Below are 26584 nucleotides of genomic sequence, written 5' to 3'. Positions count from 1 at the left end.
TATTATTATTTTTTGTATCTATACGTTACTAATATGACTATAAAATATTATTTGAAAACAAATAAACCGATTCAATTATTATTTCATAATATATTTTATATTATAAAACTTCCCTTCGTCAATTAACGTTTAATAGTTTAATATATCATTATTATATAGAATAAATAATAAAATAAATGAATTTTTACACTCCACAGAATCTACCCTTCCTTTAAATGCTTGCCATCCTGCTTGCTGAGGTCATCAACCTCACTAATGACAACATCAAAAACTACGACTTGAAGCTTGTTAAGTTTTACGCCCCATGGTGCGGTCACTGCAAATCTCTTGCTCCCGAGTGGGAAAAGCTCTCTGAGACTGATATCACTATCCCAGTTACTGAAGTTAACTGTGATGAGGAGAAGTCTATCTGTGGTGATTTCGGTGTTTCCGGTTTCCCTGCTATCAAACTCATTTCTGGCGAGTCTGTTTATGAGTTTGACGGCGAACGTAATGCTGAATCCATCAAAGTTTGGGCTGAATCCATGCTCTTACCTACTCTTACCTATATCCCTGAAGCCGAAGCTATGGAAAACATCAAGAAGCACCCCATTGCCTTCTTAGTTTCTACTCCTGATGCCATAAAAGACGAGAAATATTTCGAGCCTTTCAAGGGTAAGGTTAAACTTTTCTGCATTAAGGGTGACAGAATGGTCAAGGCTTTCCGTGATGGTGAAATTTTCACCACCTCTACCTTCTCTTATGCTGCCGTTGACAAGTTCATATCTTCCAACAAGCTCCCCTTCTTCCCCGAGCTCGGTCCTGATACTTATGCTACTCTTTCTTCTAAGGTTATGGTTAAGTTTGCTGCTGATAAGGCCAAACATGCCAAGCTCATCAAGGAAATCGAAACTAAGGTTAAGGATTTGGTTATGAAAGGTGATGATTTAGTTTCCAAGGTTAACTTCTGCTTTGTTGATTCTAACAGATGGAAATAATATCTCGAAAACACTTTCAAGGTTGTTGACTTCCCTAGCGTCATTGGTGTTATCAAAGAAGGCGACCACAAGTCTGAAGAATTTGACTCAGCCGACTAATTCATTGAGTTCGCAAGAACTCTTATTGCTAAGAAGGATGAACTCTGATTAAATTTCCATTTTTATTATTTGTTTCTAAGATATGAATATTCTTTAATTAATTTTATTATTTAAAATGAAAAATAGGTTTTGGATTTCTTAACTTGATTTGTTATTTAAAACAGTTTTACTTGCTAAGGTTATTATCAAATATAATTTATTTATAATATAATATAAATTATCTCAAGTAGATTATAGCAAATATTATTAGAAAATACTGGATTAATGTTGTTCTCAAATAATAAATTAGATATATATTTCATTATATTATATAACTACAATACTTGGTGAAACTATCTAAAATTATATTATTTTTGTTATATAAAAGTAGCAGAATATATTTTCCGCTTCCTTAAATATGCCCAGAATTGTCAATGATAGCGATTGTATTGGTTGTCAGGCTTGCATTGGTGTTTGCCCCACCTCCTGCATTACTGCTAAAGATGATGGTAAATCCATCATTGATGCTCCCGCTTGCGTCGACTGTGGATGCTGCGAAGGTGCTTGCCCCGTTGCTTGTATTAACACCGAATGAACATTATTTATTTTATTTTTAGAATTTACATCATTAAATATCTGTATAAATATTCTATAAGTAAATGAAATAAAATTATAAACTGAATAAAATCTTGCAATAATCTTTAAAGTTATTCGTTATCTGAAATTTAACTTTATATTAGATACGAAAAAACTGTTAAATTAGCTAATAATCTATGGAATTAGAGAAATGGTAAAGAAAATGGAATAAATCAAAGTTTGTAATATATTGTTTCATTGATCGATTTTTGAGATTAGCTCAACCAATTTATAGTTAATATATACTTATATCTTCAGAATATCTTAATAGTATTAGGAGTAATTTAATTTACGATAAAAGTTATTAACAGTGAATAATAGTTTCTTTGTTAGTTTTTCGTTTTTATTTTTTATTTATTTATAGTAATTACTAATGTTATTTAATATAATGCTTAAATTGATTTTACTAATATCTAAATTTAGAACTGTAATAGTAATTATTAAATGCGAATTTTGGCTTCATTAATAATTTATTTATATTTATTATTTATATTAAAAGAAATTTACTTTCCATATAATGGATTAATTGCCAAAAAGAAGTACTTCCAAGTTGGGCATGAAAGGAGAAGGTGGAAAGGGCCTTAAGAGGTCACTGTCAAAAATTTAAAATGCACAAGGATCATTTAGTAACAATTCTACAAACTTTAAGTTTAGACCAGCAGCTGAAAAAGTAATTGTAGACGATGAGGAAGAAGTTCATGTTCGTAAACCAGCAAAAGCCTTTTATATTCCAGATAGCGATATAACTGATGAATAGAGAAGACAGTCTGAGAGTTAGCAAGAAGAAGCTGAGAAAGCTCCGACATTTAATTTTATGGATTTGTTATAGGAAGAAGTTCAATAAGAGGTGGATAATATATCTTTTTAAAATGAGCATGAGAAAACTGAGCACGAAATTATAACCAAAGACTTATTGTCAAATATCAGCTAGGATATTTAGCAACTTCCAGATACTGACGAGCACCAGCAACTCCATATCACAGATTATTTCCCCTAAGAGACCGCCGATTTGCAGGTTGCAGAATAAAAACAAGCCGAAGCTCTCGAACAAACTGCAGTGGTTCCACTCCAGTTAAAAGACTCGTAAGAATTTGACCCCGAGATCCAGAATCCTTTCTAGTATATTTTGGTGGATTATGTAAACTACGAAAATAGATCCAGTAAGCAACTGCAGTCGAAGAGCAAAAAAGCCCCAAGAAAGCAGCTATCCCGCTCCAGCTCCAACAACGGGTCGTCAAACTCCCTTAAGTTTAAAGCAGCTTCCACCAGCAGCTTCCACATCGAAGAGGAGGAGGTTAAAGTCAAGCTACAACTCAAAGCCTTTTATATCCCAGACTCGGAGCAGGTGCCGCAACACGCACTAGACTCCGAAGAAAATCTTCTTCAATAGCAGATTCCTGCATTTTCATTCAGTGATTTGATAAAAGACGAACTGAAAGTCCCAGAGCCGTTTTCGACGATTCAATCTGACTCTGAAGACTACGAGCGCGCTCCGATTAACCCCAAAATAGCATTTTCCAAGCCAGACCTACCTCCTCCATCGTAAACTTTGATGGAGCTGGCAACGCTCCCAGGGCTTGAGACGTCAATTCCTGCCGAGAACCTCCAAATCCTAGACAGCGCGACAATGTCGATGCTAGAATCGCTCTCTGGCTCACAATGTAAAATTCCAGAGCCTTTTACGACAAATGAAGATGATATAACGGAATTTTTCGTTTAGAATGCTAAAAAGAGCAGTTTCAGCAGTCCACAGTTAGAGCAGGAGCCTGAACTGGTTTCGAGCGCCGGCGGGACCGAAAAGTTGTCGTTCTAGACCGAAAGCGACGCCCAGGACAATTCATAGATCTTCGCGATGGGCGAGCAGGAGCAGCAGAATGATTCCAACGAAAAATTGTCATTTTAGGACACAAATCACTCGCTGAGCAACATCACGGAGGGGTCCCAGGAGGCCAAGGGCCCAGTGGAGCCCCAGGAATAGCCACGCAACGCTTTCAAACCGCTTATCTGTGACCTCGCTGAGCTGAAGCCGATCGAGCAGCTCTCGGTGCTCGGAACCGCTAAAAGCTCCTTCGTGAAGGACGGTCACTTCAAGCGCCAGAACTCGGCCGTGAAGAATAAGGGTACCGCGCTGCAGTTCAAACAATCCGTTGAGAAAAAGGTCGAAGAGACCATCGAGGAGGTCGCGGTCAAGCACACGTTCCTAGGATTCGACAATAACGACAAAGATGCGCCTGCGTACGTTTCCCCGGACGACCTTTTGGACAGCAAACACATCCAAGATATGATTGAAAAGGAGCGGGAGGAGAAACGGATTTAGGATGAGCTGGAGTAGCAGATGCACGAGGAAGAAATGCAGCGGCAGAAGGAAGCCGCTGAGTCGCTGATTTAGGAGCAGATCACGTAGATGAAAATCACCCACGAGCAGCAAGCGCAGGTGCAGATTCAGAAGCTCAAAAAGCGCAAAAACGCCAAAAAGCAGGGTACGATGAACGCAATAAACGAGTTCCAGCAGACCGCGACCGAGGCCTGCTAGCACTTCATGGATGACGTGAAGGTGCTGGAGGAGGGTACTACTGCGGAGCATTTCAGAGGCCAGCTGGTGCTCAAGAGGCTTTGCGAGCTGCGCAACGTAGCGCAGGAGTACTGCCAGTTCAAGAGCGGAACCATCCAGAAAAAGCGGCTCAAAATGCTCGAAAACGAGAATTAGGCGCTGAATCAGTAGGTACAGGCCTTGGAATCCGTGCTGCTGAACGGCGATTTGTTGACTATCCAGATGAAGCGCTGCCTGCTGAGCAAAAGCGGTGACATTTACAGCGCGAGGGAGGAGCGGAAACCCGAAATCATTCCCGTTTACGAGGAGGCTCCGAGGAAAATTTACTTCCACCCTGAGAGCGATGAGGGCATGGACGAGGCAGACAAGCTGGCCTTCAAGTACGGGCATATGTGAACAGGGTTTGGTCATTTCTGAAGCTATTTTATATGTTGAGAAAATAGTTTTTACAAGCTGGAATATTATAATATATTTTAACAAATAATAATGTATATTTGTAAAGTGTCGTTTTGTCTGTCACTATCCTGAAATTGTGTTTAAGACTAAACCAATTGCCAAAGTTCCCCAAAACATCCATCTGAACCCCTCACTCAGCATCATCCGAGACTACCCAGCCTCAGGAAGCAGATCAGCTCGTAGACCTTCCCGACGAGCAGCGGGTCGCACTGGCAGTCCGCGCCGCTCATACCGAAGAGGCCGAAAACACTCGCGTGTGCCTCGGTGCCGTCGATGCTCATATTGCAGAACTCCTCCCCTTCGACCTTTGGTCCGTCCACTGGCACCGCGCTCGCCCTAACCGTGAAGGCGTCAAAACGCGACTTATTAATACAAATTGTGAACTCCTCTCCACTGTTAACCTGGAACGGCTTCACCTGCGTGCAGCGCGGCTCCTAAACTTCCTCGACCTCGTTTTCGACGATATTTTCGGCCTCTTTCTTTTTCAATTTCTCGAGCTTGGCCTTCTTCTTCTACTCCGACACTGTAAGCGGCAAATCTGGGCGCGTTCCAGCTTTCTTTGGGAATTCCAAATTCTCTAGCAATTACTAGTGCATGACCAGCGCGTTCACGCTGGCCTTTTCGCTCGTTATCTTCACTTAGGTGCTGTTCAAAACAAAACATGCCGAATTCTCGTACTTTACCTCGCGAATCAGATCTACAGCCGACAGATACTCTTCCATATAGCTAATAATATCGTCAATTGCTTTCTATCGCTTTTCTACTGCCTCTGTTTTCATACCGTAAACACCTGGACCGAGCGCTGAAGGGGCGCCTTTTTCGACCTTCTAATCAACTTTTGTCGTTACGGCTTTTCGTGCGGCCTTTTCGTCGACACTGCGCTGCTCCTTCATCCAATTTTTCATGTCTTTTTTCTCTTTTTTGAGCCTCTTGAGCTCCGAATTCACGTAATTCGGAATATCTTCGGGAGGCAGCATTCCACGGATCATGAAATTGCTCATATCGAACTCGTCCTAGAGCGTTTGGAACATGTTCGTTTCCGGGAACGATTTGATCGTTGAGGGCAAATTTCGGTTCCACGTGGAGTGGAAAATCGAATTCAAAGTCGATTTTCCGTTATTGCTCATTGTGAGTAAAACAGCGATTTGCCGTGCGAATTCGACCTCGATTTCACTCGTTTTGGGCGTAATTTTGAGCTGCTAAATCTCGAAATCCGTCAACGGCGATAAGAATATTCCAATCTTCGCGAGCACGTAAGCGAGCTCCTGAACGCTGTTGAAAACGCTGTTAGCGATGCTCACAGGAACGTTCACTTTAATTTGATTGTAATTTTGACTTTCCACTTTAAATTCGTCAAAATCGACGTATTCAGCACAGTTTTCGTTCTAAATTTCGCACTTTTTGAGGGTCGAAATATCGAAAATTTCAAAGCCTTCAGGCAGAATTCGGAGAGTCAAAATCACGTTCGAGGCGAGCGCCAGTCGCAGGATCACGCTGTGCGTCTGAATTTGATTTTGACTTTACAGCTACAGCGCGCGATTTACGAAGAAATTCACATGCAAATCCTGCGCATCGAACATCGTAGGGATGTCTGCAAGCTTGCCTGAGCGTTGCAGGATTTGATCGGGCGAAAAATAGCTGAAACGAGTTTACTTTGTGTTAAATTGTTATTATTATATACTAGTATAGTTCATACTTGAATTGAAAGCTGTAGAATTTCCTAGTTATTATTATTATACATTAATATTAACATTATATTTTTGGATTTCCAAGTTCGCTTCCCGCATGGAGTAGCCGTCACCTCTGTTATCCTCTGGGAAGGCCGCCCAGCCTCTGATTACGCTCAGGTTCTGACGGATTTGGCAGATTCCGAAAATTCCTGTTTTGAAGACTTTTAGGGTCAAAAACCCGTTCTCTGGTTTGTAGTTCACGCTAATAACGCCGTCAGGGTCGAAAGTTTGAGTTTGAGAGTTGTAGAAGCCGACAAAATAGGCTCCGAGGAGCGATGAGAAGTCTTAAAAGAGATACGCTTGCTGCAAATACTGTGTGGTCTCCTGCACGTCAAGAATCTGACGGATCCCGCACTAGAGCTCATTCGACAGCTAAATATCAATTATTATGTACTGATTGGACTTATCCTCGGTTTCCTGGTTTAATACTGGGTTAATGACGCTGTTCTAGTCCTGATTTATGTTGATAATCGAGTTCCAGGTGAGAACTGAGTCAAAAATGGAGTATTTGGCACGTTCTTTAGCAATTTCTGAGATTTTAAGCAGCGGAAAACCTGGATACGAGTTAAACTGCTAGCTAGAAGAAGACGGATAGATGAAATAATCAATAAATGGCTTCGGGTTCAAGTAGAAATCCTTCTGCTTACCTTATTTGACGGTTTCGCCAGTTTCTTCAAAGAAATTGAAGAGTTTTTGAATATTATTATTGTTATTCCTTATATAATAATCAGTAATATGTGACGATTTTGGAGTGATCACAGGAAGCTATTTAATCATATTAATAACATTATACTGCTAGCTAACCGGGGCCTCTTTTTTGACGTAAAAAGTAGTAGCTGGGACGTATTTCTCACTATTAATTTCCGAGCAAATATCGACTTTTTGGGGATTATTTTGTGACTTTTTGCTTCTCAAAATCTCACGCAAAAGCTTAATTTAGTCTTTGACCGGCCTCGAAATTACGTATTTTTGGGGAGTTTCCAGACCCAGTTAGATATCTAGAGACTGGTCGTCAAATTCGTAGGCTTGGTGCCCTTAAATAGTAGTATTGATGTCATCGTTCAGTAAAAGTTTTGGCATCCAATTGTTGATTTCCTGTTGAATTTGAGGCACTCTAATGACGTCAATTTGGAAAGATTTCGAAATTTAAACAATATCAGGAGTTATATAATAATTACTGTTTGTTCCTTCCACTTTCTCGTAGAAAGTTTCAATTTTTGGAATTTCGAATTTGTTCTTCCCTTTTGATTTCAAGTTTGCGGACTGAAGAGTCAAATTTTCAAGAGAATTATTGAAGAAATCGAGATCCAAAACGTCAGTTTTAAGCATCTAAAAATATTATTTCAGGATTTCTGAGTTCTGCTTAATTTGAGCATCTTGGAGCTAAATTTTCTACTTTTTCCCTTTCACTGTCAGCAATTCATTGCTTTAACTCTTTAATATCACTGAATAGTGCGATTTGACAATTTTCATATTCAAATTTTCAATTTCGGTTTCTAAAAATCTAATTCCTTTTATTAATATTATATATTATACAATATAATTATTATCTTTTAAACTGTAGATGTTAGAAGTGAAAAGTTCCTAAATTGTCGTTTTGAGCTGAATTTTCAAGTCTGCGATTTTCTACTTCAGCGAAGTGCGCATTTCGAACAATTATATGATATTTACGGATTTTACACCCTGAAGTTTGTCGATTTTCGACGCTTCTTCTTAAATTTGCGTATTTTCGTTGATTTCGCTCTAATCTTTCAAATAGCGCGTCCCCATTTCCTTAATGAGCTGAATGAGCGTCTTTTCGCCCACGTTTTACACCTCACGTTTTTCAAAAAAGTTAATTAAATTTTGATTTTCCACTCCTTCAATTTCCGAAATTAAGCACTCAAACCCGTCATTTTAACTCGTCAATTTCACGTCAAAAACGTTCATTCTAATGCACAGATTGCTCATACTGAGAATTCCTGGAATTGCGATTTTGAGCGCACTCGAGAAATTGATTTTCATCATTTTGCCCTTCCCTTGATTAGCAGTTACAACCACTCCTTAAGTGAAAGGGAGTGCGTGAATATTCAAATTATTCAATTAATTTAGCATTTATATCTTCTATTATATCTTTTCTAATCTGATTTTATCTGACGCTTTCGCTTCAATTTCCGTTCCACTTTGGCTCAACAAAACGCGTTCTTAGAGCGTCAAATACGGAATTTTGAACAGCTTTGGAGTGTAAATTTCGCCAAAATAAACTTTTTCGCTGGATAATATTTTTGCGAGTAAACGCGAAATTTGACTCGAATTGTTCGTTTAAAAAGCTTTATTTAGCACCAGTTTTACGTACTAATCCTCGAGCTAAATTCGCACTGAATTGAACTTTTTTTCGTTGTTGAAAATCGCGATTTGCTCGTTCAAAGAAGTGATATTTTGCTTGTTATAATTCGTTTTTCGAGGCCGAAAAGCAGCGAATTTCATGTCAAATTCGTCCTAATTATTCGTTACTTGAACTCGAATTTTGTCTTCCTAAAAGTCAAATTGCTCGACCTTTTCCTCTACTTCGATGTCCGGTTTCTGGTTCAATTTTTGCAAATTTTCGAAATTTAGTGAGTTTTTTTGAGCGTTTTCGGTCGAATTTTCCTCTTCATTTGAGGATGAATTTTAGCTCGAAATCGAGTGCTCAGACTCCTCCTAATTCTCATTTTCGAACTTTTTAGGGTACGAAAGTTTCAGAATTTCGTTCAATTCGCCGTAATTTTCGGGATTTTCGATGATTTGCTTCGTCGAAAGATCCAGAAAATCGAATAAATATGCCCTGTAGAGCACGCGGACCGACTGGTAATGCGCGATTTTCTGAAATTATGACTGGTCAACTGGGGACGTTGGGAGCGTGAAAGTTGGTTTTATCGTCAAAAGTTGCTGTTTGAGGAGTTGCAGTTCGTTTTTGCGATGAATTTGCTGTTCAGCGATCAGTTCTTCCGTTTCTGGAAGTGCCGGAATTTCGAGATTTAGCGTCTGCACGAGCAGCTTATTGAGCAAATCTTGGGCCTCAGATGGCTACTAAAACTCCTTAAAGTGCTCAATTCGTGTCGATATAACAGAGTGGAGCTGTAGAATTTCGTCGTCAACTTCCTCTTTCACGGGCTCTTTTTCGACTTTTTTGCCCTTCTTGCCCTTTTTCTTGGGCGGCGCAGTCTCTTATTTTACAGGTTCTTTTGAGTCTTTTTCCGCTTCTTTTTTTACTCCACTTATCAAATTCATTTTTTCATCAAATTCTTGTATTTTTGGTACCGGATTCGCCTTAAAAAGCTCATTTTTGAGTGTCATATCGACGATAATTTGATTTTCGTCGTTAGCAACGAACTCGTTTCTGACGGTAAAAAGATCGAAAAGTTCAGTTTATTGTTGACCCAAATCGCTTAAAATTAGCAAGTCGCCGACCTTGTCGTTCACGAGCTGCTTTTTCGGGAAACTGCGAACGATTTTCTATAGAAATTACTCGTTTTTGCATTCCAAATCGATAAACTTTTCAAGTTTCGCGAGCTGGTCGCAAATTTCGGTCACAGCTGCCAGAAAAATCTCGTAAATTGATTCCTTTTGTTCGATAATGTTACGGAGCGTCGGATTTTGGCTAAGATTTTTTTGGAGCGAAAAGACCGTAGAATCGGATTTTAGAGCGGAAAGCAGCGTATCTAGAGCGGGAATGAGGTCGTTTTCGGCGGTTTATGTTTGCTGTTTGAACTGCTGCCAGTTGAGCTCGGTCGAAATTAGTTCAATTTCGGATTTCCGCTCCGCCGAAATTTTGCGTAAGAAGTTTGAGAAGTCCTGGGATTCGGTTTGGAGTGACTATTTGTCGTTTAAAGAGGTAGTCGCTACGTAATTTGCTATTTCCGTCCAGTGGTTCAAAATGAGTGTTTTGACCTTATTGAGGCGTGCGAACTCCTTAGTGTTGAATTCGAGCTGTTTTTGCTTGGCCTCATCGAGCTGCTTTTTGAAGAGTTTTGCCGCATCGGCTATGGCTTTCTCGTCAGGTTTCGGTGGCATTTTGGGATAAATTGCGGAAGGAAAAATATCTTCAAATATATAGTATAATAATATGAATTATGGAGTGAGAATATAAGTTAGATAGCGAGGATAATGTATTATAATTATTAAATATGCTAGAAGAGAGATCTTTTGTAGTAAGCTTATGAACAGGTAAAAATTAAAATGGAGGTTGTAATTTATATTTAGGAAAAATCAATTGATTTGGTGGAAATTATGAGTTGCATGTGAGTTAGATGATTTAAATTTTTGTTATAATTATGCATAAGTAAAATTTGTGAGTGGAACATTTTAAATTTTAGTTTATTGCAATATAATCTAGTCAAATTGATATAATTCACTGTAAAAGTTTGCTACGAACTTATAATGATTAATATGTAGCTTAGAAAACTTTATAATGAGTATTAATGATATAATTTTATATTTGCATACTAAATTATACAGTTTTCCCAGTACAAATTGAAATAATGAATCAATATCTACCTTAATATTTAACAACTTAGGTAAAATAAATATAATATCTGATTAAAAACTTTTAAAGTACAAGCTATCCATAACATTATCACTTTTAAGCTCAGATTGAACACTGAATAGTATTTATGTATATAATTTAAATTAAGCATAATTTGACACTTACCTTAAAATATTTAGTTTTCATTTATCTAGCAGCTGGTATCAACTGTTCTAGAATTAGGATGAATTATGCTTAAAATGCAGAAATAGTAATTTCTGCTAAAATCTTAAGAAAATATATTACTAATTTAACTATTTTACTTCCACTAAATAACTCAAACAAGACAATACATTAGATTTAAACCAATTCAACTATTTTCTAATTATCTTGTTCTAATACTTAGAATTGAAACAATTACTTCACACAAGCAACTTTATCAACTCATCTGGACAGCAAACCTCCCGCGCGATTTCAAGAGGTGTCCTTCCTTAGCAATCCCGAATCTTTTTTTCCTTAAGGAGCATTTTGATAATCTCTACGTTCTGGTTTTCGACAGCGTACATTAACGCTGTTCTTCCCTGACAATCTTTCATACTGATTTCGTCTTTAAGAATTGAAATACAATTAGATTTTCCACTGCCTGCTGCTAACATTAAAGCAGTCTGCAACTGATCATTTTAATACTTAATACCGGGCAGTAAATCATGGAGGCACTCAGATAATCCCATTTTAGCAGCGATCATGAGTGCAGTGTTTCCACCTTGAATTTTACGTTTAGCCTCAACTTTTAAGTCTTTTATAAGCTCTAAATGACCATTTTGAATAGCTGCTACAAGTGCTGTTTACCGATCAAACTTAGCATTCAGATTGTTTAAAAAGTACTTTGCATATTGTGGCTTATTCTGCTCGATTGTGTATATTAATGGTGTTATTATATCAGTATCAAAATTCTCATAATTTTTTTAAATAAATGCCAAATCGTCATCGTCAATTGCCTGTAAGAGTAAAAAGTTTGGAGACTCCTCAGACGTGGATGAAGACGAAATTGAGTGTTCATGGTGGGAAGAATTTGGGTCAAATTGGTTCGTCTATTTTAAAGTTCTTACTTAAGGTATAACTATGTCTTCTTTAGGAAGAATTACTTTTTGCTCTGCACCACAACCCATTAAGAGGGAGTGAAATGAACATAATCATTTATATATAAATAATATCTTGTGAACACAAATTTGTGATTTACTATCGGCAAATATTTGTGTTATTATATTAATTAAAAGATATGGGTGTGGTAACGGAAAGACTGGGCTTATTAAAGAATATCTAAATTATTCAAAGAGCATTGCAATTTGGTTTAATAAGTGTATATTGATCGATAAGGGGGTGATAATTATTGCTTAATTTATCGGCTTAACTAAAAATTACTGTTCTAAAGTAGAATACATTTTTTATATCAGCTGTAAAATACGCTAAGGTTACCGTTTAACTACAATTTATTTTTTTATACTATTATAATATATAGTAGGTTTATATAAAATAAAATTTCATTTAAAAGATCCTATATATAATTAAACCTTTACTTTAATCAATTTTTAAAACACTATTTAAAAATAATTTGAAATTTTACTAAGTCACTATTATACAATCCTATTTCAAGTCCGAATATATAATTTACATGTAAGCATGGTCGTTTTATAATAAGTATTTGCCGATTTTATGATTTAAATTTTATGAAACTTATTACTACTATTTTACTTCCAAAGCGATTATTAATTTGATAATATTTTCCTGATAATCAAATTTTAATTACTCCTCGCTTAAAAATACAACTATAAAATTATAATCAAAGTATTATTATTTACTTTTAACATATTGAACCTCTAATATAAAGAAAATTGCTTTGCTATGATGTTAAACTAAATGTAGGCCATCAGAAATGTTCTAATTATCTAAAGTTTCTTTTTTGCTAAATGTTAGTAGTATAAAAGGGTTTTATTATACAAAATTGAGTATCTTTAGGATATTTTATTCAAGTTTTAACAAATTAACTAGTAAAACTGCGTTTCTCATTTAAAATAATATTTCATATAACTAATTTTGGTATTAATTCCAATTATATTAAGTTTATTGAAATTTTTATCAAAATGATCTAAATTTAAAAATATACAAGTCAATATGCAATTTATTTTAAACATACTTAGATACATTCTTTATTTATATTCCACTAAGCTTTATTATCATACTATTGATTAAAAAAACTTTCACATATGAATTATTAATATTTATAAAAGCTTAGTAACAGTAATTGAACTTTATGAATATATCTTTTACTTTTGATTATTAGAATTGTTTATTAGATATTAGACTAGCTTGATAAATCAAGAAGAAATCCCTTCAATCACTCTATCATTTAGCCCTTTGTGCCATCTTTTTAATTAAGTCATCTACTTCATCAAGTTCAATATCACTATCAACAAAAAATTCCCCTTTTTAAGTATGTTCTGTATCTTCCTGAGCAATACTTAAACTCTAATCTTCATAATCATCAATTTACCACATTACATTTTCTTAGTATAAAAGATTAATCATATTTGACTTAAGGATCCCACTTCCGATAAGTACTTACTCTATTATAGCAATTTTTTCGTTCAAAAACTGATGCTCAAACTAAAGATAAGTTAACCGTCTGTTGAGCTTCTTTTGACGTTGGGTTTGAATAAATTCGGAAATATTATTTTATAAAATGAAAATTTCCTCTAAAACTGAGCTTGATTAGGTGAAAAGCATCTAAGAATTTCTATCATGAACATTAACCTTACCTTTTAGCTTTGCAAATGCCGTGACAACCACATCTTAGAAGTCTGCTAATGAATTTGTAAATTCAAGATTGGTAATTTAGGCGATTGATTGTTCTTATTCGTCCTCAACTTATGGATTTATATCTTCATAAGCATGATTCAACTTTTGATCAATTAAATTAAAGTCAATTTACTATTCATTTGCATTATTAAATAAAAATTGACTATTATCAATCTAGTCTAATTATTACACATCTTAATTAAAATCATTAATTGGTCTTTAGACTATTTGCTACTCTTAGGGTCTGGGTTAAAATCTTGGCAAGGATGGTGGGGGATCAACTGAGAGCTTAATAACTGGAATTTCAAAATTTTAAGATTCCATAGTCATTTCAAGAGGTTCTATGGTACGCTCAAAAATAGGACTTGCAATATTACTATTATTTTCACATAGACTGTTTTTGCTACTTCTAACCACATTATTACCGTTGAAATATCCTTCATTGTCAACTTCTTAGCTAAGTGTAGATTAAATGCTATTTGATACTTCTACATCTGGAATAAAAAATGCACTCTTCTCTTGTAAAGGGATTAAGTTTGGTTCTTCATCTTTAACTTATAATAGTTTCTCCTTTTGAAAAGACAATGAGGGTTTTACTCCAAAATTTCCGAATGATGAATTACTACCCATCTTCGATAAACTACGTTTTAATCCAGGATGGTTAGCTACAGTGATATCATTTTTTAATGATGAGCTAGATTATGTAATCGGCATATAAATGTTGAAGTGGGATGCAGATTTATTAATATATATAAAAACAAATGTCCTATTTTAGGACGTTTTTTAAATAGAAAGTTGTAATTATTTGTATATAAGAATATTATTAATCATCATATAAATAAAATGAATTCAAACTAATGACTCTGGTGTTGTTTGTCATTAATCTCTTACCAATAAAGGTTTAATTAAATTATTTACCATTTATTTATATTTAATAACATTTGCAGGCAATGAAAAATAGAAAAAATCATTCGATTGTTAAGTCGAGTTCATCAAAATTATAGTTTTCAACATTCATCTATAAAATTTATGACATCACCTCAGATTAAGATGTAGCTGATATATTAGATGCCCTAGATACATCAGGAGATTTAGTCTTACGCTTCTTCTTATGCTTTAGTGCTACTTTAGGTTCCATATTTGTTTTTACTACACATTATATAGTATATAATAATTAATTTAATAGTTTTTTGATTATTGCTAATTTTACATATATTATGTTAACAAATATTTATAAACAAAGAATACATATTTTCTACGTATATTTCTAAATATAGTAAATATTATATAATACTTAATTGAGTAAATTTATTCTAAACTTAATAGTTAAAATCTTCGAAATAAACTATGAATTATGTAATATTAATTAATAAATATTTTATACATTGGAATTACTTCAATTTATAAAAATATATTATTTTAAATATATTATTTCTCAATCTAAATGTATGAAAAATAATAATCATCAATTCTTACATCTTCTGCAGTTACTCTACCTACAAGGTTAGAAAATGATACAAACTTATCTAAAATAAATATTCCTTCTAACATGCCATCCAAGAGACCTTCAGTTGCATTTCTTTCAAGTGAAAATACTACAATGAACACATCATATTAAACCACAAATTCTCTGATGGAATATATACCAAAATAAAACTAGTAATAATACAATGACTCATCATTTAACTGTGGAACTTCTATTCTTACGGATCCTTAAAATGCGTTTTTATCTATTACTACTCAAACTGTCTAAACCAATCAAAATATATCATAATATTCTTAATTAACTTCCTAATAAAACGCTTTCTTATCAACAACATAATAAGATGTTGGTCTAGATACATCTATTAATACTAACACAAATATACCGCCAAGATTACATTTTGACGATCCTTCTGCATTTTTGCTTCAGAGCGAAGTGTTCAAATTTTTTGTTTAAGATGGTGAGTTATTTTTATCAAACAACATTTCATCATATAGCACTGAGATTATTGAAAAGAACTTTACATTTGACGAAAGCTCAAATGAAATTATTGTATTTATTGGAAGTTAAAATGCAAGGATCTAGTGTATAAATGATGAGGATTTTTTGATTAAAAAGAGCCTTATTTAGAAATTAATAGCTGATAAGAATGTAAAGTGCTTTGGATATTAAAATGAGATATTCGTAGGATTACATCGTTTTCGTGGTGAAGAAATTGAAATCCAATTAATTTAGTAGGGAGAATTGTATTAGTTAGAATTAATGTATTAAAAGCAGCGTATTTTAATGTGTATAGATACTGAAGAGACGATAGAAGAGATTTGTGATAATTTGATTAAAAATAGAGTTAGAATGGGGTGATGTATTTAATATTTTGTTTATAATTTGTTATAAATAATTTTATTTAAACAAGAATTAGAGTTGTGTTATTGATAAGAAATGCTACACTGTGCGGGCGTAAGAGATTTTTAAGGGATGAGAATATCTAATCTATCACTCGAAGCCGAAGCTGCAGAAGAACTGCTCGGAGAACTCGTCGTCCAGCAGAGTGTCCCGGGGCGTGACCGAGCAGCTTTCAACGCGGGGCGAGACCGACAAGGAGTCGAAGTCTGGCCGCGAGAAGGGCAGCGCAAGCTTGGGGATTACGGGCATAGCTGAACGGGCGATTGCCTTCGCATTCTGAAAGGCAACACGCAGAACCTGGGTGTCGTACTTGCGGGAAAGGCGCGCGCGGACCATGTCAAGGGAGGGCTCGAAACCAGCGGCGGCGGCCTCTTGGACCATATGCTTCACGACCGCGGCATCGGAGGCGCTGAGAGGCTCCTATTGACGGCGCTGGAAGGTCTCGCGGTACCAGTGGTACAGACGGGACTTGGTGACGCCCATGATGTCGGCGGCGTGCTGCCAGGGCACGGTGACGCGGGAAACCTCCTGGGAGAGTAGCGCGTGGTCGCGCAGAAGCGTAGAGGCGGTGTGGACCGAGAGACTGCGGAGCGCCTGGGCAATGGCGGAGAGGGCGGACGTCTGGTCGAGCGAGGCGCGAGGCATTGCGGAGTGGTGCACTCAGATGTGGATATATACCATCGGAACCTACGCTTTGCCAGTTTCTGGTTTCGGTAGATTTTCGTGTCAGCGTATCCGGAAGTCTAGGGAATTATGGCCGGATGCCGATGGATACGCGAGTGGAGTGGGCCGTAGAATCTCACTGCCGCCTTGCCACGAGCGCCTCGAGCTGCATGATCTTCTGGTTCAAGAACTGGTTCTGCTGCTCCAGCACCATGATGCGCTACCGATACGCGTCCCCACCCGGGGCCTGCACCTGCGCGAGATGGGCTAACGCCGTCTGGGCCTGGGCCACCTGCTTGGATAGTGCTTGGGATACTTGGGCGCTCTGCGCTAGTGCTGCCTACTACTTCTGTTGCTAGCGCTCAACCACCGCCAGCTTCTCGTCCAGGGACCTAGTTTCAGTGAGATGTACCTCCAGCTGGGACACAGCAGTAGCAATACGTGCCTCGACCTCCTTGAAGCTAACCTTGTGGTTAGGCTCCGTTGCGGTGTGGGACAGGCCGCTTGACATTTTCGCGGATAGTATAAGTATTAAATGATAATTTTATAGATAAAAATTAATGAAAAAATAATATATACTAATTATATTTCAATATCGTAAAATTTTTATATAGTTTTCAAATGTTTAGTTAGATAAGTAGAATATTATATGATAAATATCTAATATTTATAATAACTATTGTAGGTAAGACGTAGTGAGGATATTTTAAAAATATAATTAATATATGTTTATAAATAATAATATGAATATATGCTTTAAAAGTAAACTTTATTACTGGATCACTCAACTTTAATGAGTTAAGTTAAAAAAAGTACTATGCATTTTATTTAAATTGGTTTTACTTTTGATATGTTTTTCATTTAAATAAAACAAATTATTCAAGAATTTGTAAGATATCAGTTGATTGTTTTGTATTTATTTACTTGTTATCATTCGTTTTTAAAAGTATTCCTATATTTATAAAGTAAGATTTATATTTGATACTAAGTTATTTTTTAAATTTAATTTTACTGAATAATCTATACTATTATACATTATATAGATATTATTTACATTTTACACCATTCCAATTCCATCATATCATAAAAATGGAGTCGTCATAGCTACATAATTTCTAAGCTTGTCCTACATCTGGTGTATTCTGGTCATATTTTGGTGAATTTATAGCAGTTTCGCTATCAGCTTTTGGTGCTGCCTTTGGTACAGCTAAGGCAGGCTCAGGAATGGCTGCTGGGGGTCTTATTAATATTACCCCTTTAACAAAACTAACCTTGCCAGTTATTATGGCAGGTGTTCTTTCTATATATGGACTCATAACTATGCTTACCATAAACGCCAAGGTTTAAGAATATCCTCTTGGCATGCCTTTATACATCGCTTATGCCCATTTTGCTGCAGGTCTTTGTACCGGGTTTTCCGCTTTAGCAGCTGGTCTTGCTATTGGGGTTGCAGGTCAAACTGCCTGCAAATGTGTTGCACAGTAACCTAGCTTATTTGTAGTAATGATTATTGTTATGATTTTTGGAGAGGCACTGGCGCTTTATGGGGTAATTGTAAGTTTATTATTAACCAGTAAGAGCGTGGAGAAGAGTGTGTGTCTTTTATAGGGATGAGTGAAGAAATGGTTTTTTATCATTTTGTATTTTATAAAAAATTCTTAAGATTTTTATAAACCATCACTAGATTTGACCGTCATTTTCCAGCCCGATCTGCTCCAAACCACCAGGCCGCTGCCGTCAGTCCACCCTTCTGGCGCCAAGCCTATGTTTCACGCCGGTACAGAAACTCGCGCACTGGCTAGAGCGCTTCACCCAAACGTCCATGGCCTGTCCTGCCAGAATCATAGGTTCTCAGCCCGAGAAGCTGTCCTAAGCTGGCACCACGACGCCAGCAGGGGTGTATCTCGATCAACGCCTTTGTATCGCTGTTCAGCGTAACCTCTGATGCAGATATACGTTTCAAGTTACACTGGGGCTGGACCAATAGTGACAGAGAGGGTCCATGCGGTTATCCGGTGTAGCTAAATTACAAATTTTAGGATTATTATCCAATACTATATATTCGATATCCAGTTCCTCACTACTGAGGTCGTATATTTTTCTTCAATATATTCAATTTATCGAGACGTTGATTTCCAATATTAATTATATTATGGTATGAATTATACTTTCGTAGAATTAAGTTTCCTTATTAGTCCGTAAGATTTGCGATATTAATACACTTCCCAGTTTCGGTTTTTATATTACTACTAAAATAAGCGGAATCCTATTAACAAAAACAGCTTCGTAAAAATGGCAGAAAACTTCGAGCTCACAGTCATCAACGATGATCTGAAGATGATATTTGAAGAAGACGACACGGCAGTCGAAGACATTCCATAGGAGATCCAACAAGCTCTCTCCACCCAAGAGATTGTCCAGCCAGACCGCTTCATGAAGCTGCTCGAATCGCAGAAGAGCGCATACGACCCCCAACTACTGCAGCACACGACAGACATCAAGAAGATCGCGGCGCAGACCACAGGGCTAGTAGATCTGGTGACCCAGCTTACCGCCAAGGTCCAAAGCTAGCAGGATACCATCGTGTCTCAGCAAGGCTGCCTGAACGACGCCATCATACAGGTCAACACACTAAATGACATCGTCAACCAGGTGATCGCTCAGAATAACCAGCTTAGTAGCAACTTTTCCACGGTTGTGCAGAGGCTGCTGGCAGTCGAGCAGCGGAAGTGAAACTGTTTGTAATTTTAGCATGACATTCTATCTGAACTTATAATATTATAATATCCAAACCAGTCCATTAATTGAATGCCATATTTCGATCGTCTGGTCTCTCGTGCTGAACTGCGGCTAGGATAATTAACCAGAGGCTACAAATTCCGACGACAATAAATATATAACAGCGGTACTGCGCATTCATAATTTTATAATCCAGATATCAATTACCAATCTTGAGCACAGCATCCCCGCCGAAATTCTGAACCTATTGAGGTGACTTTGATTAGAGAACTAACATGACAAATTACTGTATTTCCCACATATTTATGCGATCGGATTTCGGCTCTCTTGAGGCAAACGAGTGCAGCTTATATACCATTTGCCCATTCGGCACTCAACGTGAAGGAATCTATCTCAGCTGCATGATGCAATCGAGTATGGTAATTAAAATCAATATAGCCGTCTGAGGAGATTCAGGTCCACCAAGGCAATATCACATTTTTATCCCATCCAACTAATTGTATCTTGCTGTCCCCTGGTGCGACCTATCGTCGTTAGGCCGGATATTATATTACAAAGTATGCGAGTCCGTAAACCTTCATCGGTTAGCGCGTCTCATGCTGACCCACATTACCAGGGGTGTCCGGAGTCCATGGTCGATATATTATACCCAGCACCCAGCGTTACTACACTGAATATTTCAGGGTACCCCATTTTCTAGATCTGGCAGATTCTCTGGATGTTAGATCTTTCTGGTCAGAACAATCTGCGAGTATGCGAGGTAGACAGCAGCCCAGACATCCATGTATTCTCATTTCCTCTACCCAAGAATGCTACCAAGGTATTTTTTCGGGCATGTTCCGTTCTCAGCATCGGTATGTCATCTTATATGTGATGTACCTTTGATTTTACTGAGCAGAGCTCTCTTCCGACATTAATCTGGAGGTCATGAACGATGCTTTCGGACGACAGTTTTATATTGACTCCATTAGATCTCCCTAGAATACTCCCAAGATTATCCTCAAAAAAGGCCTGGCTGACCGTGCGGACTGCTTGACGATGATGATGGTGCTCTAGATTACGGAAGCTGGCTGATCTCAGAGAGCTTGTAATGGATAGCGTTAGTATCAATTTTTAGATTATTTCAGCGATTTTGTGTCTAGTTCTCCAACTCTATGTTGCAAAAGTGAGGTTCTCGAGCTGTATGGTGTGTAGATTAGAATGCAGCTATAGGAAATCAAAAAATCAATCTCACTAGACTGCTAAAGATTGAGAACCTACGCCCATTCTGCGTGAACTCATCCTTAATATGTATGATACTGTAACAGAAGGTTCTCATAGATCTACTTCTATAGGGTCCCTAAATTGGTTGTTGTTCGGATTAGCTTACCAAATGAGCATTTATACAGAAGAATAGTGCCAGATATAATTTCTTCAGATGAAAGTATAGGTGACTCATTACCTTTTCAGGTGTCTACGCCCGTGGTAGGCGCACTCTCAAGTATCGTTACTGAATATTGCGGATTGACTTTCCGTCGACTGTAGTTCGATATATTGATCGTAGTAGAGGACATTATGAATCTGTAATACCTTAGCTGCCAAGAAGTGGGCTCGTGCTTTTCAGAAGATGGATTTTTCAGTTTACTACGGACGACGGATTGCCGCACATACTCAGCTACCACGATATGGTTCTGCTTGGAGATATATTTTCCAATAGAATAGCGCCCTGGTATATCCTACACTGCTGTGCTACGCGAGTATAAGGCACCCACGCGCATGCGCTGGTGAAGGAATGAGAATATCTAATCTATCACTCGAAGCCGAAGCTGCAGAAGAACTGCTCGGAGAACTCGTCGTCCAGCAGAGTGTCCCGGGGCGTGACCGAGCAGCTTTCAACGCGGGGCGAGACCGACAAGGAGTCGAAGTCTGGCCGCGAGAAGGGCAGCGCAAGCTTGGGGATTACGGGCATAGCTGAACGGGCGATTGCCTTCGCATTCTGAAAGGCAACACGCAGAACCTGGGTGTCGTACTTGCGGGAAAGGCGCGCGCGGACCATGTCAAGGGAGGGCTCGAAACCAGCGGCGGCGGCCTCTTGGACCATATGCTTCACGACCGCGGCATCGGAGGCGCTGAGAGGCTCCTATTGACGGCGCTGGAAGGTCTCGCGGTACCAGTGGTACAGACGGGACTTGGTGACGCCCATGATGTCAGCGGCGTGCTGCCAGGGCACGGTGACGCGGGAAACCTCCTGGGAGAGTAGCGCGTGGTCGCGCAGAAGCGTAGAGGCGGTGTGGACCGAGAGACTGCGGAGCGCCTGGGCAATGGCGGAGAGGGCGGACGTCTGGTCGAGCGAGGCGCGAGGCATTGCGGAGTGGTGCACTCAGATGTGGATATATACCATCGGAACCTACGCTTTGCCAGTTTCTGGTTTCGGTAGATTTTCGTGTCAGCGTATCCGGAAGTCTAGGGAATTATGGCCGGATGCCGATGGATACGCGAGTGGAGTGGGCCGTAGAATCTCACTGCCGCCTTGCCACGAGCGCCTCGAGCTGCATGATCTTCTGGTTCAAGAACTGGTTCTGCTGCTCCAGCACCATGATGCGCTACCGATACGCGTCCCCACCCGGGGCCTGCACCTGCGCGAGATGGGCTAACGCCGTCTGGGCCTGGGCCACCTGCTTGGATAGTGCTTGGGATACTTGGGCGCTCTGCGCTAGTGCTGCCTACTACTTCTGTTGCTAGCGCTCAACCACCGCCAGCTTCTCGTCCAGGGACCTAGTTTCAGTGAGATGTACCTCCAGCTGGGACACAGCAGTAGCAATACGTGCCTCGACCTCCTTGAAGCTAACCTTGTGGTTAGGCTCCGTTGCGGTGTGGGACAGGCCGCTTGACATTTTCGCGGATAGTATTTTTATGTATATGATTTTATTATATTATGTTTAAAATTATAAGAGGAACAATATTAGGATACTAAGGTTTTGTTTAACACTAGATTATTACAATTAAAAAATATTAATAATAATATCTGATGTCGCTAAAAACTAATAATTAAGTATTTAGATAACTTAAATTATAAAATTAGTTAAGATTTTACTTGTTGATTGTCAGCAGATTCCTTAGTTTATATTTTCAGTTAGCTTATTATAATTTATGCAATATTTTATCTATCCAGTTAAAAATTATTATAATTCTATTAAATTCATATTTGATATTACTTAGTTTAAAATGTATAATACAAATTTTATATCACAATTATCATTTTATTAAAATGCTATCAACAAAAATTAACCCAAAATGATGAATTTATTATAATTGTTAGATATATATTAAATAAACTTGTTAAGTTATAGACCACCTCATTTCAATAAATCTCAAATAATTTTACAGCAAGTACCACAGCTCGCGCAGGTGCAGGCCCCGGGTGGGGACGCGTATCGGTAGCGCATCATGGTGCTGGAGCAGCAGAACCAGTTCTTGAACCAGAAGATCATGCAGCTCGAGGCGCTCGTGGCAAGGCGGCAGTGAGATTCTACGGCCCACTCCACTCGCGTATCCATCGGCATCCGGCCATAATTCCCTAGACTTCCGGATACGCTGACACGAAAATCTACCGAAACCAGAAACTGGCAAAGCGTAGGTTCCGATGGTATATATCCACATCTGAGTGCACCACTCCGCAATGCCTCGCGCCTCGCTCGACCAGACGTCCGCCCTCTCCGCCATTGCCCAGGCGCTCCGCAGTCTCTCGGTCCACACCGCCTCTACGCTTCTGCGCGACCACGCGCTACTCTCCCAGGAGGTTTCCCGCGTCACCGTGCCCTGGCAGCACGCCGCCGACATCATGGGCGTCACCAAGTCCCGTCTGTACCACTGGTACCGCGAGACCTTCCAGCGCCGTCAATAGGAGCCTCTCAGCGCCTCCGATGCCGCGGTCGTGAAGCATATGGTCCAAGAGGCCGCCGCCGCTGGTTTCGAGCCCTCCCTTGACATGGTCCGCGCGCGCCTTTCCCGCAAGTACGACACCCAGGTTCTGCGTGTTGCCTTTCAGAATGCGAAGGCAATCGCCCGTTCAGCTATGCCCGTAATCCCCAAGCTTGCGCTGCCCTTCTCGCGGCCAGACTTCGACTCCTTGTCGGTCTCGCCCCGCGTTGAAAGCTGCTCGGTCACGCCCCGGGACACTCTGCTGGACGACGAGTTCTCCGAGCAGTTCTTCTGCAGCTTCGGCTTCGAGTGATAGATTAGATATTCTCATTCCTTCACCAGCGCATGCGCGTGGGTGCCTTATACTCGCGTAGCACAGCAGTGTAGGATATACCAGGGCGCTATTCTATTGGAAAATATATCTCCAAGCAGAACCATATCGTGGTAGCTGAGTATGTGCGGCAATCCGTCGTCCGTAGTAAACTGAAAAATCCATCTTCTGAAAAGCACGAGCCCACTTCTTGGCAGCTAAGGTATTACAGATTCATAATGTCCTCTACTACGATCAATATATCGAACTACAGTCGACGGAAAGTCAATCCGCAATATTCAGTAACGATACTTGAGAGTGCGCCTACCACGGGCGTAGACACCTGAAAAGGTAATGAGTCACCTATACTTTCATCTGAAGAAATTATATCTGGCACTATTCTTCTGTATAAATGCTCATTTGGTAAGCTAATCCGAACAACAACCAATTTAGGGACCCTATAGAAGTAGATCTATGAGAACCTTCTGTTACAGTATCATACATATTAAGGATGAGTTCACGCAGAATGGGCGTAGGTTCTCAATCTTTAGCAGTCTAGTGAGATTGATTTTTTGATTTCCTATAGCTGCATTCTAATCTACACACCATACAGCTCGAGAACCTCACTTTTGCAACATAGAGTTGGAGAACTAGACACAAAATCGCTGAAATAATCTAAAAATTGATACTAACGCTATCCATTACAAGCTCTCTGAGATCAGCCAGCTTCCGTAATCTAGAGCACCATCATCATCGTCAAGCAGTCCGCACGGTCAGCCAGGCCTTTTTTGAGGATAATCTTGGGAGTATTCTAGGGAGATCTAATGGAGTCAATATAAAACTGTCGTCCGAAAGCATCGTTCATGACCTCCAGATTAATGTCGGAAGAGAGCTCTGCTCAGTAAAATCAAAGGTACATCACATATAAGATGACATACCGATGCTGAGAACGGAACATGCCCGAAAAAATACCTTGGTAGCATTCTTGGGTAGAGGAAATGAGAATACATGGATGTCTGGGCTGCTGTCTACCTCGCATACTCGCAGATTGTTCTGACCAGAAAGATCTAACATCCAGAGAATCTGCCAGATCTAGAAAATGGGGTACCCTGAAATATTCAGTGTAGTAACGCTGGGTGCTGGGTATAATATATCGACCATGGACTCCGGACACCCCTGGTAATGTGGGTCAGCATGAGACGCGCTAACCGATGAAGGTTTACGGACTCGCATACTTTGTAATATAATATCCGGCCTAACGACGATAGGTCGCACCAGGGGACAGCAAGATACAATTAGTTGGATGGGATAAAAATGTGATATTGCCTTGGTGGACCTGAATCTCCTCAGACGGCTATATTGATTTTAATTACCATACTCGATTGCATCATGCAGCTGAGATAGATTCCTTCACGTTGAGTGCCGAATGGGCAAATGGTATATAAGCTGCACTCGTTTGCCTCAAGAGAGCCGAAATCCGATCGCATAAATATGTGGGAAATACAGTAATTTGTCATGTTAGTTCTCTAATCAAAGTCACCTCAATAGGTTCAGAATTTCGGCGGGGATGCTGTGCTCAAGATTGGTAATTGATATCTGGATTATAAAATTATGAATGCGCAGTACCGCTGTTATATATTTATTGTCGTCGGAATTTGTAGCCTCTGGTTAATTATCCTAGCCGCAGTTCAGCACGAGAGACCAGACGATCGAAATATGGCATTCAATTAATGGACTGGTTTGGATATTATAATATTATAAGTTCAGATAGAATGTCATGCTAAAATTACAAACAGTTTCACTTCCGCTGCTCGACTGCCAGCAGCCTCTGCACAACCGTGGAAAAGTTGCTACTAAGCTGGTTATTCTGAGCGATCACCTGGTTGACGATGTCATTTAGTGTGTTGACCTGTATGATGGCGTCGTTCAGGCAGCCTTGCTGAGACACGATGGTATCCTGCTAGCTTTGGACCTTGGCGGTAAGCTGGGTCACCAGATCTACTAGCCCTGTGGTCTGCGCCGCGATCTTCTTGATGTCTGTCGTGTGCTGCAGTAGTTGGGGGTCGTATGCGCTCTTCTGCGATTCGAGCAGCTTCATGAAGCGGTCTGGCTGGACAATCTCTTGGGTGGAGAGAGCTTGTTGGATCTCCTATGGAATGTCTTCGACTGCCGTGTCGTCTTCTTCAAATATCATCTTCAGATCATCGTTGATGACTGTGAGCTCGAAGTTTTCTGCCATTTTTACGAAGCTGTTTTTGTTAATAGGATTCCGCTTATTTTAGTAGTAATATAAAAACCGAAACTGGGAAGTGTATTAATATCGCAAATCTTACGGACTAATAAGGAAACTTAATTCTACGAAAGTATAATTCATACCATAATATAATTAATATTGGAAATCAACGTCTCGATAAATTGAATATATTGAAGAAAAATATACGACCTCAGTAGTGAGGAACTGGATATCGAATATATAGTATTGGATAATAATCCTAAAATTTGTAATTTAGCTACACCGGATAACCGCATGGACCCTCTCTGTCACTATTGGTCCAGCCCCAGTGTAACTTGAAACGTATATCTGCATCAGAGGTTACGCTGAACAGCGATACAAAGGCGTTGATCGAGATACACCCCTGCTGGCGTCGTGGTGCCAGCTTAGGACAGCTTCTCGGGCTGAGAACCTATGATTCTGGCAGGACAGGCCATGGACGTTTGGGTGAAGCGCTCTAGCCAGTGCGCGAGTTTCTGTACCGGCGTGAAACATAGGCTTGGCGCCAGAAGGGTGGACTGACGGCAGCGGCCTGGTGGTTTGGAGC

At 39.2% G+C, this 26584-nt stretch overlaps 15 protein-coding genes and 1 pseudogene across 15 annotated transcripts; 8 read left to right on the top strand and 8 right to left on the bottom strand. All coding sequences in view use genetic code 6, as the record gives it.

The window, feature by feature from the left end:
• Nucleotides 1-215: 215 nt before the first annotated feature.
• On the top strand, nucleotides 216-1124 carry SS50377_28408 (Protein disulfide isomerase; the record flags this gene model as incomplete). Its single annotated transcript, XM_067912175.1, has 1 exon — nucleotides 216-1124. The coding sequence occupies one exon, from the start codon at nucleotides 216-218 to the stop codon at nucleotides 1122-1124; it is 909 nt and encodes a 302-aa protein (XP_067760232.1).
• Nucleotides 1125-1473: 349 nt separating this feature from the next.
• SS50377_28407 (Ferrodoxin) lies at nucleotides 1474-1650 on the top strand (the record flags this gene model as incomplete). The annotated part of the gene is made up of 1 exon (XM_067912174.1): nucleotides 1474-1650. The coding sequence occupies one exon, from the start codon at nucleotides 1474-1476 to the stop codon at nucleotides 1648-1650; it is 177 nt and encodes a 58-aa protein (XP_067760231.1).
• A 558-nt stretch (nucleotides 1651-2208) lies between these two features.
• On the top strand, nucleotides 2209-4638 carry SS50377_28406 (uncharacterized protein; the record flags this gene model as incomplete). The annotated part of the gene is made up of 1 exon (XM_067912173.1): nucleotides 2209-4638. One exon carries the CDS (start codon nucleotides 2209-2211, stop codon nucleotides 4636-4638), a length of 2430 nt encoding a protein of 809 aa, XP_067760230.1.
• A 200-nt stretch (nucleotides 4639-4838) lies between these two features.
• Nucleotides 4839-10460, bottom strand: SS50377_28405 (uncharacterized protein; the record flags this gene model as incomplete). The annotated part of the gene is made up of 1 exon (XM_067912172.1): nucleotides 4839-10460. The coding sequence occupies one exon, from the start codon at nucleotides 10458-10460 to the stop codon at nucleotides 4839-4841; it is 5622 nt and encodes a 1873-aa protein (XP_067760229.1).
• An 873-nt stretch (nucleotides 10461-11333) lies between these two features.
• Nucleotides 11334-12080, bottom strand: SS50377_28404 (Ankyrin repeat-containing protein; the record flags this gene model as incomplete). The annotated part of the gene is made up of 1 exon (XM_067912171.1): nucleotides 11334-12080. The coding sequence occupies one exon, from the start codon at nucleotides 12078-12080 to the stop codon at nucleotides 11334-11336; it is 747 nt and encodes a 248-aa protein (XP_067760228.1).
• A 1234-nt stretch (nucleotides 12081-13314) lies between these two features.
• Nucleotides 13315-14481, bottom strand: SS50377_28403 (uncharacterized protein; the record flags this gene model as incomplete). The annotated part of the gene is made up of 1 exon (XM_067912170.1): nucleotides 13315-14481. The coding sequence occupies one exon, from the start codon at nucleotides 14479-14481 to the stop codon at nucleotides 13315-13317; it is 1167 nt and encodes a 388-aa protein (XP_067760227.1).
• A 730-nt stretch (nucleotides 14482-15211) lies between these two features.
• SS50377_28402 (uncharacterized protein) lies at nucleotides 15212-16111 on the top strand (the record flags this gene model as incomplete). The annotated part of the gene is made up of 1 exon (XM_067912169.1): nucleotides 15212-16111. One exon carries the CDS (start codon nucleotides 15212-15214, stop codon nucleotides 16109-16111), a length of 900 nt encoding a protein of 299 aa, XP_067760226.1.
• A 132-nt stretch (nucleotides 16112-16243) lies between these two features.
• Nucleotides 16244-16798, bottom strand: SS50377_28401 (uncharacterized protein; the record flags this gene model as incomplete). Its single annotated transcript, XM_067912168.1, has 1 exon — nucleotides 16244-16798. The coding sequence occupies one exon, from the start codon at nucleotides 16796-16798 to the stop codon at nucleotides 16244-16246; it is 555 nt and encodes a 184-aa protein (XP_067760225.1).
• A 154-nt stretch (nucleotides 16799-16952) lies between these two features.
• On the bottom strand, nucleotides 16953-17327 carry SS50377_28400 (uncharacterized protein; the record flags this gene model as incomplete). Its single annotated transcript, XM_067912167.1, has 1 exon — nucleotides 16953-17327. One exon carries the CDS (start codon nucleotides 17325-17327, stop codon nucleotides 16953-16955), a length of 375 nt encoding a protein of 124 aa, XP_067760224.1.
• Nucleotides 17328-17905: 578 nt separating this feature from the next.
• On the top strand, nucleotides 17906-18430 carry SS50377_28399 (V-type proton ATPase proteolipid subunit; the record flags this gene model as incomplete). Its single annotated transcript, XM_067912166.1, has 1 exon — nucleotides 17906-18430. One exon carries the CDS (start codon nucleotides 17906-17908, stop codon nucleotides 18428-18430), a length of 525 nt encoding a protein of 174 aa, XP_067760223.1.
• Nucleotides 18431-19108: 678 nt separating this feature from the next.
• SS50377_28398 (uncharacterized protein) lies at nucleotides 19109-19549 on the top strand (the record flags this gene model as incomplete). The annotated part of the gene is made up of 1 exon (XM_067912165.1): nucleotides 19109-19549. One exon carries the CDS (start codon nucleotides 19109-19111, stop codon nucleotides 19547-19549), a length of 441 nt encoding a protein of 146 aa, XP_067760222.1.
• A 1795-nt stretch (nucleotides 19550-21344) lies between these two features.
• On the bottom strand, nucleotides 21345-21899 carry SS50377_28397 (uncharacterized protein; the record flags this gene model as incomplete). The annotated part of the gene is made up of 1 exon (XM_067912164.1): nucleotides 21345-21899. One exon carries the CDS (start codon nucleotides 21897-21899, stop codon nucleotides 21345-21347), a length of 555 nt encoding a protein of 184 aa, XP_067760221.1.
• A 154-nt stretch (nucleotides 21900-22053) lies between these two features.
• On the bottom strand, nucleotides 22054-22428 carry SS50377_28396 (uncharacterized protein; the record flags this gene model as incomplete). Its single annotated transcript, XM_067912163.1, has 1 exon — nucleotides 22054-22428. The coding sequence occupies one exon, from the start codon at nucleotides 22426-22428 to the stop codon at nucleotides 22054-22056; it is 375 nt and encodes a 124-aa protein (XP_067760220.1).
• Nucleotides 22429-22933: 505 nt separating this feature from the next.
• Nucleotides 22934-23059, top strand: SS50377_28395 (Hypothetical protein; annotated as a pseudogene).
• Nucleotides 23060-23213: 154 nt separating this feature from the next.
• On the top strand, nucleotides 23214-23768 carry SS50377_28394 (uncharacterized protein; the record flags this gene model as incomplete). Its single annotated transcript, XM_067912162.1, has 1 exon — nucleotides 23214-23768. One exon carries the CDS (start codon nucleotides 23214-23216, stop codon nucleotides 23766-23768), a length of 555 nt encoding a protein of 184 aa, XP_067760219.1.
• Nucleotides 23769-25563: 1795 nt separating this feature from the next.
• On the bottom strand, nucleotides 25564-26004 carry SS50377_28393 (uncharacterized protein; the record flags this gene model as incomplete). The annotated part of the gene is made up of 1 exon (XM_067912161.1): nucleotides 25564-26004. The coding sequence occupies one exon, from the start codon at nucleotides 26002-26004 to the stop codon at nucleotides 25564-25566; it is 441 nt and encodes a 146-aa protein (XP_067760218.1).
• Between the last annotated feature and the right edge of the window lie 580 nt (nucleotides 26005-26584).

The sequence above is a fragment of the Spironucleus salmonicida genome, chromosome 9 (genome assembly GCF_000497125.1).
Source record: "Spironucleus salmonicida strain ATCC 50377 chromosome 9, whole genome shotgun sequence".
NCBI lineage: Eukaryota > Fornicata > Diplomonadida > Hexamitidae > Spironucleus > Spironucleus salmonicida.
The sequence above is the reverse complement of the archived record's forward strand: the minus strand, read 5'-3'. Positions and strand labels throughout refer to the sequence as shown.